This window comes from Scatophagus argus, chromosome 7, assembly GCF_020382885.2.
Source record: "Scatophagus argus isolate fScaArg1 chromosome 7, fScaArg1.pri, whole genome shotgun sequence".
Taxonomy (NCBI): Eukaryota; Metazoa; Chordata; class Actinopteri; family Scatophagidae; genus Scatophagus; species Scatophagus argus.
Window position 1 is genome coordinate 13,983,148 of NC_058499.1, and position 18,119 is coordinate 14,001,266.

Sequence of the window (18,119 nt, forward strand, 5' to 3'; positions counted from 1 at the left end):
GTGCACATTTTCTTGCTCTTTGACGGTGGAGGTATCTGTGTCATGTACTCCCTTTCTGGCTGCTACCTGATCTCTGCATGTGCTCTGCTCTGTGATATGGCACTGACAGTGTGGCTAATGTCTTACAGGATCTACTAATAGAAAATCATTTGCTGCTTGTGTGGTAACAGAACATTCTTTAACAAACAGTCTCAGGAGCCGATAAATACATGAAACTGTGTAGATGATAGTGTTTGGTTAACATGCTTTTTGAAACGCTTTTCTCTGAAACCAGCCTTATCCTAGTTTTGCGTCTTTCCCTGCAGGTCTTTCAGTGACAGCTGTTTTCTCAGCAGCCCCCTGTGTTCAGAGCTGGCAGATGTGCAGTGGTACGGACGTGACAAGGCCAAACCTGGAACCCTGGTCTGAGACCTTCTGATAGGGCCCAGAAAAGTCCCATTGTCCTATCCTACTGCCTCTCCACTGTCCCTCACTGCTACCCATCAACAACCAACAACCTCGTCCTTAAGGCCCTACAAAAACCCTGACCTGACTGGACTGGCGGACTGGACATGAGCCTCCTTCCTCCCTAAATCTTGCCCTCCATCCATCTCTCCACCTCTTTATTATAGCCCTCTGTCACAGCTCAGCTCGACAGGGACACACTCGCTGGGCTCCGTTCAGAGCTGATTTCACAGGATGGACTGAGAAGTGCCACCTCAGCTCTTGAACTGCTGCCCTCCAGCACCACAGAGCTCGTTCTTCACTCACCCTCAACACACAAGCAACAGGGCAGTGGGGGGGGGAGAGCAACAGGAAGAAAGAGAGCACACAAAAATATCAAACACACAACTCAAACTCAACAAAACCAACATCAGCCATGCTATGATCTGTTTCATATCCTGTCACTACCAACTCCAGGGCACTGCCTCCCAATAAGAGGGAACCTGCTGGATTTGAGCCACCAGTTAAAAACACATTTCCAGGCCCAAATGAACTGTGTTGGATGTTAATAATCCCATTATTGTGTGTCTTGTTTTGTTTATTTTTCCCTGCATATTTATAAAAAGAGAAGATGACACAGAATTTCAAAAAATAATAATGATAAAACATTTAGATGACAAATTAAAATCCTCTCGGTTTAACCCACAACCAAAGACAAAACTGGAATTACTGGTCACACCGGGGTCCCTGGTCCAGTGCAGAAAAGTAACTGCAACTGTATGAGAGTGAATGGAAACAGTGACGATATCAGCGCGGTTCATGGGACTATCTGGGATATTGATGAGGACCATAGCAATAACAAACACTGTACAAGTATATGAACTGGTTTGAATTTACAGAGTGAATTGAAGCAGGCATTCTGCCATCTTCTCTGTCTTGTGATGCTTGGAGTTAAAGATTTGGACTTGTAGTTATTGGGTTTGGCATCGATCTATGCTTATTTCAGTGACTTCATCATTTATATTTATTTAATGTCTTTGGTCTTAACCATGCAGTGCATTGTGATCAGTACTAAGACATTCCACCTTTACTCATCTTTCATTTTCACCCCTCAAAGATAAAAATGATTGGCTGTTACTTGTGTTTGCTAATTAGGCTGTTTAGTGATAAATCCCTACAGTGAATCACTTTTTATCACTAGAGTCTCTTCTTCTCTTTTTGCTCTTTTCACCATGCTATCATTCAGTCCCTTGTGTTGCACTGGTTTTTCACCTTGACTGAACATCGTCTGAACTCAATGTTGGCCAAAACACACACACACACACACACACTGACAGCCACAAAACCTCTTATTATGGGCATGCACAAGTTCAAGTTTCTTAGTGCCAAATGTGTTGGTGCTTTACATGTTTTGTTTTACTGTAATTCAGCACTGAAACAGGATACAGCCCCTTCTAATCCCAACAGTAAATGCTCACAGTCTATAGACAGATAATAAAACAGCAGGCAGAGTGATCTATGATCTGACATCAGGTGTAACAGGAATTACTCAAACATACTTTGAAAAGCACAACAGTGTCTGTGAGGGCTGTACCTGCAGCTAGCGTGTTCTCATTTTCCACTTTCAATATTTTAATAATGCATTGTAAAGTGCATAAGTGGGAACTGGAAAAGCTGGAACCACCGACAAGGTATTACATGACTGTTGTTCTTTTTGCTAGTGTATGGACATCGACAAATTTCAGACAATAATTAACACCTCACTATAAGGGCAGAAGAGACACCGTAGCCAGAACTGAAATAAACAATATTTTAATTATCTTCTCACAGATCCCAATTAATAATCGGATCTTCAGAATAGCATCAGAAAAGCACACCTCCTTTTGTATGAAGAAAGTACAGTAGAACTGCAGCATCCCTCATCCTCCCCTAACCACAGTTTATGTTGAGAATTATTGTTTCCTTGTTGCACAAAATCTGAATTGATCAGATGTTCATTTTACTAATACTGTTATGTCTGGATAAAAGATGCGACATGCTGTATGATGTGGGAGGAATGGAACGAGTTCTCCCCCGTCACTCACAGTGTTGTGTTTCCTTCAAGCACCACATGTAATCCGAAGGTTTAGCCCACTCCTTGCATGGCTGCTTCTCCGTAAGTGGTCCACCCATTCCTGGTTAAATTTGATCAAGCCTTTCCCAGGTTTGGAACCAGCACTCCCTGGTTACCGTCTAGTAAGAGTTAATTATTCAAGTGTATCCAAGTCACCTATTAGAGTACAAGTTGGACCCCTCTTTGCTCACTCAACATCTTTGCCCACAGTTTGTGCGCTTAAAGACACGATCCCGTGCATGCCCGGCAGATCCACGAAAATGAAAACCCCAAAGACATCCAACTTCTTTATGGTAACATTAACACGTCTCGCTCCATATTGTGTCCTCGATCCCTGAAAGTTCCATTTTGACCTTGTGGTAACCTCTGACCTCTGAGCCCGATGTGAAGAAGTGTGACGTCCCCTCCCTCTGTAGCTCCAAACGTATCACTTTCTCTGTGCTCCATAGAAGTGTATGAGGTTTTTGTAATACTCCAAGAGAAATGAACTAACTCTTTTATCAGTCTATTCCTGTATGTACGCAGGGGCACTGTAAGGTTTTGTGGGGTTTTCAACATTCACATTATTGATTTTAACAATGTTCCATTTTATATGAACCAGTATTGTTTGTTTTGGGTTTTTTTTTTGTTTTGTTTTTTTTTAGTTCTGACATTGTAACAACCCTTTCAGGTGCTACAAAATGACCAGTTACTGCTCTGTCACGTAGGATATAGACACCTCTTCATTGTTATCAATAGACTCAATACCAGATGTGCAAAATGAAGCTTATTTTAACGGACAGTTTTAATAGTAGAACATTTCCCCTACCAGACAATAGAGCATGTAACTTGATTTTATCAGTTCTGTTCAACTGTAACAATACATTAAAGGTGTTGTAGAAAAAAATGTGGAATTGCTTAAAAAAAAAAAAAAATAACTGAATTCCACAGTTAATTTATTCTTTTTTCTATTAAAAATTTGTATAGTAACTTTACATTTTTCAAATGTGTTGTTGGAAATTAATGATGAATTTTCAAGATGAGAAGCCGTGGTGGTTCTTCAGATAAAGAAAAATAAATTATTGATGAATGTTCTCAAGATCATGCCTTTGTTTTTTTTCCCCCCATTCTCTTCCGTTTATTAAATTAAAATTCATGATGTTATTTAGGCGCTCTTGCTCACTCACAGGTGGCTCACATCAAATCCCTCCTGGTCGTTCTGCTGAAAGGTCAGACAGATTTATCAAGAGGAATCCCCGCATGTAGTCACCACTTCCTCTCCTCCGGACACACTCACTCGCTTGTCATCACATGCAGGCCTCAGTCACTTCCCTCTGATACTCTGGCCTCCAGGAGAAGGAGAAGGAGGATTTCCTGTGGATTCAAAAGGAAGATATGCTCCAAAGATACAATATATTAACTCATCACCCAGCAGACGATGAGATTAAACAGCTGCACAAATGCATCTCGACAGCTTTTTTTTTTTTTTTTTTTTTTTTCTACATGCGTGCTGTTGTCACGTAGTTTGCTGCTGGCTCAGACCACACCCACCATGTAACACAGAGCCATTCATGTGTACTGGCAGCAGATGCGGACATCTGCACAAATTGTTTGATTGTTTGTGCATCTTAACATGTCCTCTGGTATCATGAAACACTAGCTACACACACACAAACAGTAGTTAGGCTACTTAACCACATTAGAAAAGCAGTTTCTACCAGAGAAATAAGCTGTCACTTTCTGTGAGGACACCAGCCTCGTCATCCTGTTCTCTTTTATTCTCCTTCTGTGTCCATTTACTAATGAATCCCATGTTACTCTTTGTACTCTGTGTGTTCCCATAGCAGCTCTCCCAACCAGGCAACAGCTGGAAGCTGTTAGCCAGACATGCCGTGAGAAAGTAGCTCCTCTGTGATTTTTTTCACTCTCACAAGTCTGTGTGTGTGTGTGTGGCTGCTATAGGAGTGATGTGTGACCTTGCTTTGTATCCTTAACGAAATACCCCATCATTTAAATACTGAGATACTCCACACCTCTCACTGAGTCTGTACTCCATTGTGAGGACCAGTTTGATTTTTACACTTTAGAATTGAGGACAATGACATTCTGTTAAGTGCTCCAAAGCTGTGACTTGCGAACTTTTTAACATCCAGGGCCCCTAAAATGACTTAAATTAGACCATGGACGCAGATGTGATAGAAATTTTTGCTTTTGTTTTATTATTATATTTTATTTATTATTCTGTCATTGTGTTTCTTAAGGATGGAATTAGAGTGAAAATAAATTATTCTCTGTTTTGCTGGGGACCCACCTAGAAGGTTCTCCTGGGAGCCCCCAGAACCCCCCTTTGAAATACCATTGCTTTAAAGGCCATTTTTGGGGCTGGAACTTGATTTTTAGTGAAAAGTTAGTGTTTGGTTTAGGCTGAGGTTAGGATAACGGTTACGTCTGGATCAGTCTGAGAATTTAAGAGATCAATGCAAAATTAGTAAAACAATTTATTTATTACGCTCAAATGATCATAGATGAAAATGAATTCACAATTTGTACATCATTCTACAACAAGAGGCCCGTCTGCTGACAGTGTTTAGGTTTTGAAGAGAAGATGGCTGTACACTAACCTGCAATGAGTATATCCTCACAGCAATGGTTATGTGATTTACAAATGTGATTATGTAGAGAGTAGTGTTACAGACTTATTTCAGCCCCTTGGGTAATCAAGTGATCTTTGCACTGATGTTTGCACTGTATTGTACATTTTGCACTTGTTTAGCTTCCATACTTTTAGATTCTCGTTTACTCTCACTTGTTCTAAACACTTTTGGGACATCCTCCAATCCAGTACAGTGTGTCTCCTAGTGTGAAAATATAAAGTGATAACTTGTTAATGGTGTCAGGTTGGGGATGTTACTGCATGCATACAATGTGATATCTGACACTTTAGTAATAAAATCATTTCAGCTTAGTGTGTCGTCACCCAATCTTCAATATATGTCATTTCCATGATCAGCACATATTTTTGGGTGGGCAGTCAGTGAACAACTTTATGCATTTGGCAACTGATGTAAAACAATTCTAACATTAAACAGAGGAAGTGAATTTGAGGAGCAGACAGTACACCATGTGAATTTTTTTTAGAAATGCTGCCCTCTAGTGTTGGTCTTAGTGCAACATCTTTGAATGAAAAAATGTTCATTAAGATAAAGAGTTCAGCTGTGGAAACATACACATGCACTTATTTTACTAAATTTAACTGAATCAGTCATTTCTCTGTGTTATATACATCATGACTTGTTTAACGCCTTTTTCATTTTTGTTTGAGGAAAGTGTATATTCAACTTTTTGGGAATCCCAAAAGAGAAGTGATACTGAATCATCAGTCCTGTGACATGATATGATTTCGCAATATCTAAACTGCTTTCATCAGTCAGGATTGTACAAGCTGTTCATACCATGCCATCATACAGACCCTGATCTCGACCAGTTAACAAAACCGTTAACAAGCAGGTGTCATGTCAGTCTTTTGAGCCCTTTGAGTTTCACAAAGTGAATTCCTCTTGTTCCAGTAGAGGTCCGTTGGTTTCATCTTGATCCTGCCCATAACACAGCAGCAGAAAAAGATCAGTCCCCATCAAATTCAGCAATCTATGATAATATGGACTGACTGTGCTTTTTTAAAATTTGGTATCTCTGATGTATTTCTCCTGCAGTGTACTCACTTCCCGTGAAACATGCCATCATCTATCATTATCACAACAAATCAGTTGATCAGTTTTCCATTGAAATGGAAATGACCGAAGCAACCAATTTTATGCCAAGACACTTCTGCATATCCTATTCTGCTATATTTACCTGTGGGAGGCGGCTGTAGGCCTGAGCATGGAGAGAACTGTAGCGACGTAGGCCTCTCCAGGACAGGAAAACTATGTAGACTGATGCCAGAAAACACTTGACAGTAAATGCTAAGGAGCTCCCCTTTGCAACATGTGAACCAACACGCTGGTAGGAAGAAGTCAGAGGGACACAGTGAGGAGGAGAATTCAGTCACAGCTCAGACAGCATTTATTTCTACACATTCAGAAACTAGAAAAAAAAAACTGGAAGCTGAAACGAGTCTTTCATATAGTTTAAAAATAAACACATTTACCTTTATGCAGTCTCCATGTCGCAATTGAAGGGCAAAATGTATCTACAGAACTGCCGACTTACCTGTTGGTTTGTGTTGAGTGTGGCAGGCTGTGCAGACCTGAGGCTGTTGGCTAGGAGAGCAGAGAAACCAAACAGCAGACCAAAGATGTTTAGACCCATCAAAGTGATGATCTGTTCAAGATTAATGCAAAATAACATTAAACAAGGCAGCTGAAGACTTAAACAAATAAGTCACATTATTAATTATTACTCAACGTATTTACCTTTAATTTAGTGGCTTTCCTCTGCACCTCTATTGCCAAACACCCAGAAGCCACATACTGTAAGAACACAAACATTGTTTGACTTTCCCTCTCTCTCTCTCTTTCTTTCTTTCTAAAAGATTTGCATGGAGTGTATATGAGTTCAAGCAGATGTGGACTCACAACCAAGCTTGACCACACTGGTGTTAACATGGAGATAGAGCAGTTGTAGCTCACACATGCGTAGGTGACTGTGGTCAGTATGCAAGCTAAGGCACTGAGGATCTGCACCACCTGCAGATCCAGAAACACAACACAGTATGAAGCAGGCAGACAGCTTTAAAGCTTAAAAATCTATGTTAACCAATGGTTTGGACAGGCTCAACAAGGTAGCATCTCACCCCACTGACTAAAAGTCTGGTGTTAACCACATTCCCAAACCAGCGATGAATTCTGACATTCAGTAGATCCCCTTGATTGGTAACCTGGGTCAGTGGGCAGGCTGGAGGTGTTTCTTTAAAGAACACATGGTACAGCCCCTCCTGAAACATGTTCTGCGTCATCTGTTGTGGAGGAGAAAAAAGCTAACTTGTGGGGAAACAACATGGATGTTGAAAAATCCATACCAATACATGCAATACATGTTACACACACCTTTGATCCAGATGTCACATTTGATCATTTGAGCAATTTCAGTCTGTAATTGCTTACCTTCCCCAAATGTTGTGAAGCTTTAACTCTTTATTTATCGGTCCTCATATCAACAAAACATGTCAACAAACTGAAACAGGAAACATTTAAGTAGTTTTTCTCGCTGTCGCTGTTACTCCTCAGTGTAGTACATTGAAGCTGGAGGGTCAAAGTTCACCTGAGTTGGATGATAATGTTTGGTTAAAGTTCACTCTTGAGAAAGTGATTCAGGGAGATCATTGGTCATGACTAAACAGCTTATCATTGTTGGTAGTGCTTACTTACTTACTTATTTAATAGCATCAGAGGACAGGTTTCATGGAGCCATACTGAGATTACAAGTATACAATGTAACTACATTACATCTTCATATTTATAGTACAAGAACCAAAATAAGCACTAAATGTTAATATGATACCATAAGACTTCATCAAGTTTATTGAGAAAAAATTTAAACACAAGTTTTAAAAAAAAAACAACTAAAATGAAATGAGAAAAAAAGCATATCTAACAGAAATGACAAATAAGATTAATGCAGTGCAAATGGAAAATAAAATAGAAAAAGAACTTACAGATAATATGAGGGAGCATAAAGAAACAAAAAAAAAAAAAAAAAAAAAAAAAAAAACAGGAGAGGACCTATGATGGAGCCTTGAGGAACTCAATTAATATGCTGATCAAAAAAAGAATATTCTCAGAAGTAAGTAAAAGTGTTTCACACGATATTTAGTTGAAGTGCAGCAGTCTTGACACAAACATACTTTTACTATTTTTCAACGGTATCACTGGAGTCTAATGTTAGTGCCAATGCAGTAAGCACTATGCTACAAGCACAGAACCCAGTGCCATCACTTGGTATATAATTCATGTTCACTTTTATGAGCTGTAACTAACATGGGTGAGTTAAAATGTTGACCATTATCATCAGACTAAACAATCTTCACTTTTATTTATGCAGTCAGATTTTGGTCAAAAAACAAATGTATCAACATTATGATGTCAGGTAGACAATTATGTGTGGGACGTTTGATATTTGGTAAGCTTGAGAGATGCATACTTTTAAATATCATTCTGCTTGTTAATGTCATTGTTTACCCACAGATTCCAGGACCAAGCTCGTGCAATAAACAAACCAGTGTGATGAACAAGCTAGGAAAGCTCATAATTATATATGAACAGAGCATGAGCATCTCCCATCTCAAATCACAACCCAGTCTAAAAAAGGCACAGAAGGCAGTAGAGAGATTTCACACAGTACTGTGAGCACAGTTGGTCAGCTTGACAGAAATTCTGTAAATACACAGAGCCATGTCAGACCCATTCTGTTTTTCCCGGCAGTGTTTCTGTGTCATTGTCCTCCTCCATGCTACCTGAATACAGGTCAGCCAACCTGCTGAAACGTGATCCCCATTGGTCCAGGCTCTGAAAGTCCTGGTCCTCATCCGAGTCTGAGGAGTTGATGGAACTGAGAGAAGCTGCCTCTGAGCCAACACCCTCGTGGTCGAACACCAGTAGACAGTCATAAGGAGGAGCCGTGGGATCATGGTCTGCAGCATGCAGGTTCTACACAGGGAAACAAGAGGAAGATGTAATAATATTGCACTGATACATTCCACCCTTGTATTCCACAAATGTTTTGGAAATATATGTCTAACAATTTAACATCACTCACATCCTCAAGGAATTTGCCAATTTCTTCATTGGCTTGGAGTTGCAGGCGGTAAGATGGGCGGCTCTGCACAGTAGGAAACACTTCAGCACAGAAGACTTCAGGACGGTTGTCAAGCCCTCTGTGGAGCTGGCTCAGGTCGTACTCCTAAAGGAAAACACTTGGACATTAAAATATTGATCTACCTTGTGAACTTTTGTGTCTACCTTTAGCGTGACTCAGGGTTTAACTATCACAGAATGCTTTATGTCCACCTTCTGCATATCTTTGCATCGGTTTGTTGTCTGTTAAAGACCCTGAAAGCAGACAAAGTAAATTTCTTTGTCTTCTACTACATTACCTTAACTCTGGACCTGAAATTTTTGTTTAATTTATTTTACTTTAATTTTTATCCAAAGCTTTTTTTCCCCTTTGTCTCATCAGCTAAAACTAGTCCAGGCAAATATGTAATGCAGATATTCCAAATGTGATGAGAAAACAAACTAAAGCCTTAACTCCTTCCAATTCCTCTCATTTTTAGACAGACAGAACTTTTCTCTGTTCCAACTTCAGCATACATCTGACAACAAAGATATTTTGTAGTAAATGAATTAAGGCTCCCTGCTCCTACCATGTCCTCTTCTCCCCCTCCCTCCTCATTGTAGTAGAAGATGTTTTCTCTGGGTACTTCTTCCAGAAGAGGGACGTTCTTCTTCGAACCCCTTCTCCTCCTTCTTAACAAGAACAGCAGCAGCAATAGCAGTACTGTGTTCAACAGAAAAACAGGAGCAAGTAAAGACAGAACAAGCTTCCAAATTGATTTTACAATATAGGTGGAGAAGAAAGATCTGCTACATACACAAAAGACCAAAAACTGCTCCAAGAAATGAGGTTGCAAGAGAAGGAACGAGCAGACGAGGGCCAGAGTGTGGGATGAAGCAGGCAGAGACAGTCCCTTGACATTGGCACACTTCTACTGCCAGTGTGCTGTCTTGGTAGAGCATGTCTACATCATAGATACGCACCAACACATAATAGTCACCAGGTGACAGCTCCCGTTTTGGGGCCAGGGCTACCACGTTACCTGCAAGGAGAAAACGATGCAGAATTAACATTTAAGGAGTACTTGGAGTACTTGAGTTTTGAGAAAATATTTTTCATGGACGTATGTCATGGTCAGCTGGACATCCTAAAAGTGGTTTTGTGGTTTCAAGTGATATGGCATGCAATTAAAATATTGCAAATTTGCAATAATAGGTATGTATACTGTTATTGAGCTTGCTTACTTGTGGAATTGATGCTAATCGTCCAATTGATCCTGTACTCTCCTTGAAGCTCCGCAGTAAACGGTCCACCATGATCTGGTCCATCAAGGTCCACTATATCAAGCAGGGCAGGTGAAGGTTCTCTATTGCATACACTGGCTTTTCTCTGCTTGATCACAGGACGATTGTCATTCACATCTAATAAAGTCACAACCAGAGTACCTGTCCCTGTAGCTGGGACAGTATCTGAAAGGATGCAAAAATAAAGACATGGCAAGGTTCAGACAGATAAAAAAGGCGATGGCTGTTGTTAGGTAAGAACAAACCTATAAACCTACCATTGTCATATGCCAAAACTAGGACTGTGTATTTGCTGTCTTTTACAAAGTGTGATTCTCTGTCCATGTTGTTTTTAACTTGGACTGATCCTGTGTCTTTATCAATACTCAGCCACCTGACAGTGTCATGGTGTAGTTCATATCTGAAAGCAAGAGAAGCAACCTGATTATAACCAAAACAGAACAGCATATACTGTGGCCATATGTAAAAATGATGAATGTACCAACGTTACCCCATGTTATTATTACCTAACGCTCTGTTTCCTGGCTGTGTCTGGGTCCTTAGCTCTCAGGTCAGCCACAGGACTCCCTATTTTTGCATCTTCTGAGATGCTTACATGGATCTCCGCTGGACTGAAAACAGGAGGTTCGTTCTTGTCCACGACTACCATGGTGACTGTGGCTGTTGAGGTCAACACTGGTCCAGTAAATGGCTCCTCATTTGTCACCACCACCAGCAGGGTAAAGACAGGAACACTCTCAAAATCCAGTTCCTTGGAAGTGACAAAGAGGATAAGTATGATTTACTCTGGATGTTGAGTGAAACAGCAATGACTTAACTATTATGTTCAGATGTTTCCCAACCTTGGCTGTTTTGAGGATTCCCTCCATTTTATTGGAGCCTGTATTGATGTTGAAATCCCCAGCCTCGTTGCCTTTGATTATGGAATACTTGGTATTGGCATTAGGGGATCCTAATTCATCCTTGTCAGTTACCTTTAATCTTATCACCTCCGCTCCAATCTTATTCTCTGGGACTGAGACGGATATCTGCGAAAAGCAACAAACTTTACTAAATGCAGTTGCAGACTGAACTTATTTCTATGTTTTTATGAAGTATTTGGGCATGTTGAACTCACAGATGTGACAGCGAATAGTGGAGCATTATCGTTGCTGTCAGTAACACTAATGATGACAGTACCACTGGTTGTCTGTCCCCGCCCCTCCATATCAGCAGCTTCAACAATCAGCTTGTACTCTGGCTGAGTCTGACACAGGGAAGTGAGTTACAGTGGAAATGAGGAATGAGAAAGTCTTAGAAAGAGAGGAGTATGTTTTTTTTTATTGTATAATTTGATTACCTCTCTGTCCAGTCCATCTGCTATCACACTGATCATTCCGCTCACTGGGTTTATGGCAAACATGTCCTCTTTGGGTGTTTGAGGCAACTGAGCCTTTATCCTGTATCTTATTATAGCATTGTTTGTCTGTGGGTCATCTTTATCCACTGCTGTTACTTTAATGATAGTGCTACCTGTTAGTGGAAACAGTACAATTGTGACCATGATGACTCGAAAATCACATTTTACAGTAAAATAACGTTTTCTGAATCTTTTTCCCACCAATGTCAGCACTTTCACTCACTCCACCATAGAAAGGGTTGTGAGTGAATATCGGAGTGTTGTCGTTCTGGTCTATAACGTTGATAATGACCTCCAAGGGCTCCTCGGCTTTAATGCCCTCATTCAGTGCATGGGCCCACAGCTGCAACACACACCGTATATCCTAACAATTAATAAGACTAAAGATACAGCCTTGATATTAAGTGCAAAATGCTTATGCTTCTTTTTCTCAGCTCACGCTGTATTTAGAAGTTTTCTCCCTGTCAAGTGGCTGAGTGACATACAACACCCCAGATCTCCGATCAACAATAAAAAGACCCTCAGGGGGCTGATCAGCACCGGGTCCACTGATCTTGTAGGTTATCGCCACCTTTTCGTCATTGCTCGACTTGAGCTAAAACACAATAAAACAAATATTTCAGTCAAGGCACTTTGGGGAAAAGCAAATAATGAAAATGCATTCAGAACAGTTTAACTTGCTTGATAATACTGTTGTTACCTTCACCACAAATTTGGGATATGGACCCCTGTCATTTTCTGGAAAGCTGATAGCTGGAATGACCCACTCTCTCTTCATCCGCTTCAAACTGCCAGACACGAGCGGAAACGCAAAGGTGGGGAGCTTGTTCTGTTTGAATCAGGATTCACCAAGTCAAGTCAGATATAGAATTGCAAAACAATATTTAAAATGACAAAATTACCTCTAAGTTTACCTCTAGATTTTTGCTTCTTGGAATTTCATTATTCAAGCAGTCAATTCCGTCATTTGAGCAGCGCAGCTGAATTTCTGCTGCAGCCAGAAAAGCTAAACACTGACAAAGAAACATTTTTTTAACAATAACACTTACAGTATATTCGAGTAAATGTATTAAATAATGAACTTTGCTTGTATTGAACTTTTCAAAACCTGAATTACTTAGTACAAACATATAAAAGTTTTCCTTTTCAGAGCCAGTCAGACAGAGTAAACAATAAAGTAAGACAAAATTATCTCTAAAAAAATCAATAAATTCACATTATATATATAAAATGATATACGAGTGAGCTAAACAATAAAGACAGTTTGTAGTTTCCAGACTGCTGAGAGGAGTTTACAAGTTGTATTGGCCAGTCACCACTAAAAATGCTAACTGAAGAAAAAAACTTACTTTATTACACCACAAACTGAATTAACACTCACCTGGATTTGGCACAGCAAAATAAGCACACTCAAAGTCCTGCTGTTCTCCATCGTTTTTGACATGGTAGAAAACCAACAGATCTTTCCTTCTCCGTTACTGGACTGACTGCCTGGACTGGATCTGCTGCTTTGTTAAAGTGGCACCCTGCCACATTTGTGGTATTTACAGACCGTCCATACTGAATGTTTTTCAAATTCAGAATTTTTTTAATAAAGTATGATTAATGGATTATCTTTCAGACTCAGTATTTCTTCTTTTAACTGCCTGTGGCTACACTAATCATGCATTTACTGTTCTGTACTTCCCTCCTTATAAAGCTGAGTAATTTGATTGTACCAGTGAAAGACTGGCGAAAAACAAAGAAGCTGGAGGTGACCTCAGGCACTGTCAGACATGCAGGTGTGTGTTTATGCACCGAGGCTTTCCACTCGTACCTTTTGGCCAGCGATAGTGAAGCACCTGTGTTGACATAACACTCGAGGATCAGATGGGCTTTCATGACACTCTGCAACTGATAAGTTAGTAGTTTATTTTGAAAACTCTTTCTCCCACACAGCTTTAAATGTCAAAGTCTCTTGTCGGCTCTTTTTGGGTAGGAAGTCAAATTGAGATAAAGATCTCATTTACATGTAAGACCTGAGTAATTGTGAGAGACTGTGGTAATGAGATAATTAAATAGCAAGATTTAAAGATATATTCAAATAGACAACAGCATAACAAAATTATAAATGCATTCTAAAACTGAAGAGTATCAAGTATATTATGTAAAACAGTCACCCCTTAAAATCAACAGAAACTATAACCAAATGTTTTTTAATTGCATTACTGACATCAGTGCATCAAATTTGACTCTGTAAATTATTCCAGACACATGGAGCAAAATATCTGAAGGGCGTCTTTCCAAGATTAGTACATCCTGCAGGAACATATAGAGTAAGCCAGTCCCTTTTCATTAACTTTTCAAAAGAGCACAGGCAAAACAAAAGCATTTCTCAACAGTTTAATATAAAGCATCTGCATCAGTCTTCCAATAAACGATACTTAAATCCATCTAACAGCCACACATTTACACAAAATTAAAAGTATACTTCACAGGTTTCACATAAGTAAAGAAAAACCAACAAGTAAACAGAAGGAAAATGCCACAGATGGATTGCCTAAAGGGTACTGCAAGAAAAGCAAACAAAACTACAAACAACGAACAAAGTGTGTCTACATTAATCTGTAACCTTGTATTTAATGTCATTTCCACTTATCCCATGCAGCTGCAGGTGACATTTACAAATTGACCATTATGAATACACCAAAGGAGCAAAAATTTAAAAAATAAACTGTAGTTTTGACCTGACTGATGCAACAATTATGACTATGTTAATGGATAAGTACTTTTTATAAGTACCTGTGCATAAAACAACACTGAAATAAGTGCTTCATTTCAAAAATATTTATAAATCAATTTATGTAATCTTTGTGCTAAAATATCCAGAAAACGACATGTGAGTTCCTGAGTTGTCAAAAACTTCCTGTTAGCTGTGGTGAGGTCTGGCCAAGTCTGAATTCAGATAAACCACAGTAGCTGTGATATCGTCCCGGTACATTCGAGCCAGGTCCTCCGGCAAAGCGAGCATAGAGGCCAGCCTCTCCTGGCAGAGTTCTCCATACTCGCCAGTGCCAAGAGCATGTCTGATAAGGTGCGTGGCAGCGTTGGTGTCTATTGCAGGGGAGGCACGGGCCTGGCGTTTCAGCAAGAGTTCGTGCATCTGACCTAATTTCAGCTGCCTCTCAGATGGAGAAACTGGAGCCTGAAAAAAAGAAATGATCTTTAGTAACCATTTTTACAGGATAGATGTACATAAAAGCACAAAAAAATTCCAAGTGGTTTATATAAATGTTGTGCCCATTTGATCAGCAGGACAATAAAAATACACGTCACGTTCACTTCAAACACAGACCTGCAGATGAATCCCACTCAGGTGCTCTCCAATGAGCCGCACAGCCTCCTGGCTCCCTAATTCATCCCACAACCCATCAGTACCAAGAATCAGGAAGTGGTCCTGAGGCCTCAGCTTGTGATAGGTTATCTCAGGTGCCACATCCAGATAGGGTGGTGTTAGGTAGTTTGGTGGAGTGTACTGGTACAGGTTGAGAGAGTCCTGGTCCACTCCAGATTCTAGGCTGGCTAAAATGCTCTGCTGCAATTCACGGCTCCACTTGAATCTCACGTCACCAAAAGCACGTAGGGGCATCAGAACCTGACAGAAGGATTACAGCTTAGGAATGGTGACTTATTTGTTAAATTAAGCAGTCAGTTCATTATACAGTGCCTGTCTGTGTTACGCTTTTGAGAACTCTCACCCCGAGCAGTCTGTCATCTGTGAACAAGGTGTCTCTCTCTGAGGGTGGGTGCTGGGCCTTGATCCGCTCCACCTCAGTATCGTTCTGTGAGTTGTGGTCCTGAGAAAGGGGCAAAGCAGTCCATGACCCGTCCTCTTCCTGCACCCCTAATACCACTCGGCAGTCACCTGCATTCGCCACGTGGATCCCATCTGTACCAATGTGGGCCACGCAGGCAGTGCAACCGGCAAAAGCAACCTGGACACATAATGATACCTGTCTATCAACACTGTGTGACCTTGAAAACACTGAAACAACAAAGAAAGGCATATCTTATTACCTGGATGGCTGTGCTTTTCATAAGGTCATTGGAAAGAGGGACTTGAGCCTCCAAGGAGATGTCAGCATCCAGTCGTCTGAAAGCGCAATCCAGAGCATCTGGAGGGCTAAAAAAACAAAACAAAAGGAGATGAGTAAATGATCTTAAGGGAAGCCATTCACAAACAGGTATATTTGTATATGCAGATAACTATATATGGACATGCATGCTTTATTACCTCATGCCTTCACTATGTTCCTCGTTGTCCAGCAATTCTTGCCAGAAGACTCTGAGGTGTTCAATGTAGAGCGAGGCAGATTCACGATAGTTAAAGTCTGCATGATGTTTGTACCACTGCAAGATGGGAGGCACAGGCCTGCTGTGCTCCATGCATTTCTCAAGCTCCTCCAGGCTCTGTTTTGGCATCATTGCAACTGCAGCATAGTAGAGCAGCCGCTCACTGACAGCCTGTGCGCATGCCCAACCCCCATGGCCATCAAACACTCCAAACAGAATGCCCTTTGACTGGAGAAGACAGGGAAGACTGCATTAAATTTGACAAGAAGGGCAGAAAAGTGGGGAGGTGGATGTACAGACAAAAGGGAGAAGATGCATACCTGTAAGCAGATGGCTGCACTTCGACGGTCCTCATTAGGTGTGTTAGCAGCCAGCTGGTTGCTCTCAAACTTTCTCACAGCATTGAGTCCTCTGCCATCAAACTCTGGCACACTCACAGTCTGAGACACAGATGCACAAACACACAGATGTAGAGGGTTACTTACAACTTCAACTTACTCCATGGGAAAATACTCATATCTGATCAGGAAAAAAACAAGCCTTATCACCCTCCTACAAATGCAAAAACATGCTTGGATCCAATGTGTTTACATGTTCAGCATATTATTTTAGATCCTTCTTCATCTTGAAAAGTGATATACCTGCTCATTAGATCGCAGAATACTGTTAATTTGGACTTGGCTGAGCTGGAAGTCTAGATCCTGACGAGTGGAGAGGTGTCGTTCACTCCGAGACCCATTCCTTGATTTCTCACCACTGGAACACAGCTGGTCTGATCTGAAGGTGCCCAAGGATGAGAAGTGACAGTGGTGGGCTGGTCGAGGCTGAGAAGACCGAAGTGCTGCAAGGTGGGTGTACTGTACGAACAAATAAGAACAATTACGATATTAGTATACGATATACTGTAAATAAAAAAGCAAGAACTCAATCAGGATACAAACCGTGTGAGGGGGATTAGAGGAAAGTGTGAGCGTGTAGCTTGAAGCTCTTTGAAGGATGCTGGCGTACACACGTCCAGACATCTCTCATGCAGCGCTGTTGGGAGGGTGTTGTGCCACTTAATCGCCCTGGTGTCTGTGTCAATGAAAAAGAAAACCAGTACGGTCTTAGGTGGAACCAGCATGATCATCATTAAGACAACTGACAATCCATAAGCTAACTTGTGTAGCAGACTAGATGTGTGAATTACACGACTTCAAATTGACCCCACAATCAAGGTGCAACCTCTAGTAAATATCACGCAACATAATCTCACCCCTCCATTTATTTCCGTAACGTTGGTAAGGGCTCGCTGGCTACCTAACATTGAGTTGAAAACGTGAAAACATAGTTAGCTTGCTAGCTAGGTTAGCTCCGCTTACATTTAACGTAGTACTAGCAGCTAACATTATACCAAAAACTGTACTTGAGCTAAACGTCTACGCACTGATCAATGCGGTCTGCTACGTTAACTACGGCTAGTCAATTAAATACGTACGCACTAATAAATTTCAGAATGAATTAGTGTCGATGCGTCGATCACCACCTCCATACATGACGCCGATGACGTACCATAATGTCTGAAGTGAGACGCACGTTTTAGTTCTTGCTCGTCGCATTAGGGAGAAGAAGGGAAATTGTGAGGGGAAAAAAGCCTGTAAAAGAGATTTAAATAGACGATCTTTGCTATGGACACTCTGAGCTAATTATATGTTTGGAGACATGATGTTTTAGGTTTAGTTTTTCTCAGTGTCGCTGTCAATTTATCCGTTTTTACTTGTTACCTTATTTTTTTAAAAAATTCCCTAAACCTTTGAAG

General features: G+C 40.6%; 4 protein-coding genes across 16 annotated transcripts in view; 1 reads left to right on the plus strand and 3 right to left on the minus strand.

The window, feature by feature from the left end:
- The window catches only part of frmd4a (FERM domain containing 4A), an 80,749-nt gene extending 77,133 nt beyond the window's left edge, over positions 1-3,616 (plus strand). For all 11 annotated transcript variants that reach the window (XM_046393689.1, XM_046393688.1, XM_046393687.1 and 8 more), the window contains one exon: positions 306-3,616. In XM_046393689.1, the coding sequence (XP_046249645.1) occupies positions 306-408 (103 nt within the window). In that variant the 3' untranslated portion in view covers positions 409-3,616. The remainder of the gene's footprint in view (positions 1-305) is intronic.
- Positions 3,617-4,724: 1,108 nt separating this feature from the next.
- On the minus strand, positions 4,725-8,063 carry si:dkey-30c15.13 (uncharacterized protein LOC558731 homolog). Its single transcript, XM_046394343.1, has 7 exons — positions 7,618-8,063; positions 7,308-7,469; positions 7,090-7,200; positions 6,928-6,984; positions 6,725-6,835; positions 6,368-6,514; positions 4,725-6,108 (listed from the first exon to the last, which is right to left on the minus strand). The coding sequence occupies exons 2-7, from the start codon at positions 7,467-7,469 to the stop codon at positions 6,055-6,057; spliced, it is 642 nt and encodes a 213-aa protein (XP_046250299.1). The 5' UTR covers positions 7,618-8,063; the 3' UTR covers positions 4,725-6,054.
- A 130-nt stretch (positions 8,064-8,193) lies between these two features.
- Positions 8,194-13,782, minus strand: LOC124062548 (B-cadherin-like). Its single transcript, XM_046395405.1, has 15 exons — positions 13,371-13,782; positions 12,904-13,002; positions 12,690-12,818; positions 12,429-12,584; positions 12,191-12,332; positions 11,930-12,102; positions 11,708-11,836; positions 11,433-11,618; positions 11,097-11,341; positions 10,848-10,990; positions 10,531-10,755; positions 10,104-10,328; positions 9,876-10,009; positions 9,269-9,412; positions 8,194-9,159 (listed from the first exon to the last, which is right to left on the minus strand). Exons 1-15 carry the CDS (start codon positions 13,431-13,433, stop codon positions 8,908-8,910), a joined length of 2,445 nt encoding a protein of 814 aa, XP_046251361.1. The 5' UTR covers positions 13,434-13,782; the 3' UTR covers positions 8,194-8,907.
- Positions 13,783-14,357: 575 nt separating this feature from the next.
- Positions 14,358-18,019, minus strand: pdp2 (putative pyruvate dehydrogenase phosphatase isoenzyme 2). 3 transcript variants are annotated; one of them, XM_046394675.1, is made up of 9 exons: positions 17,873-18,019; positions 17,263-17,395; positions 16,963-17,178; positions 16,642-16,761; positions 16,263-16,549; positions 16,046-16,151; positions 15,727-15,963; positions 15,324-15,623; positions 14,358-15,173 (listed from the first exon to the last, which is right to left on the minus strand). In XM_046394675.1, the coding sequence occupies exons 2-9, from the start codon at positions 17,341-17,343 to the stop codon at positions 14,898-14,900; spliced, it is 1,623 nt and encodes a 540-aa protein (XP_046250631.1). In that variant the 5' UTR covers positions 17,344-17,395; positions 17,873-18,019; the 3' UTR covers positions 14,358-14,897. The 3 variants fall into 3 exon arrangements, with proteins under 3 accessions (XP_046250631.1, XP_046250629.1, XP_046250630.1); XM_046394673.1 differs by having other exon boundaries at positions 17,799-17,955; XM_046394674.1 differs by lacking the exon at positions 17,873-18,019 and adding an exon at positions 17,577-17,790.
- Positions 18,020-18,119: the final 100 nt, after the last annotated feature.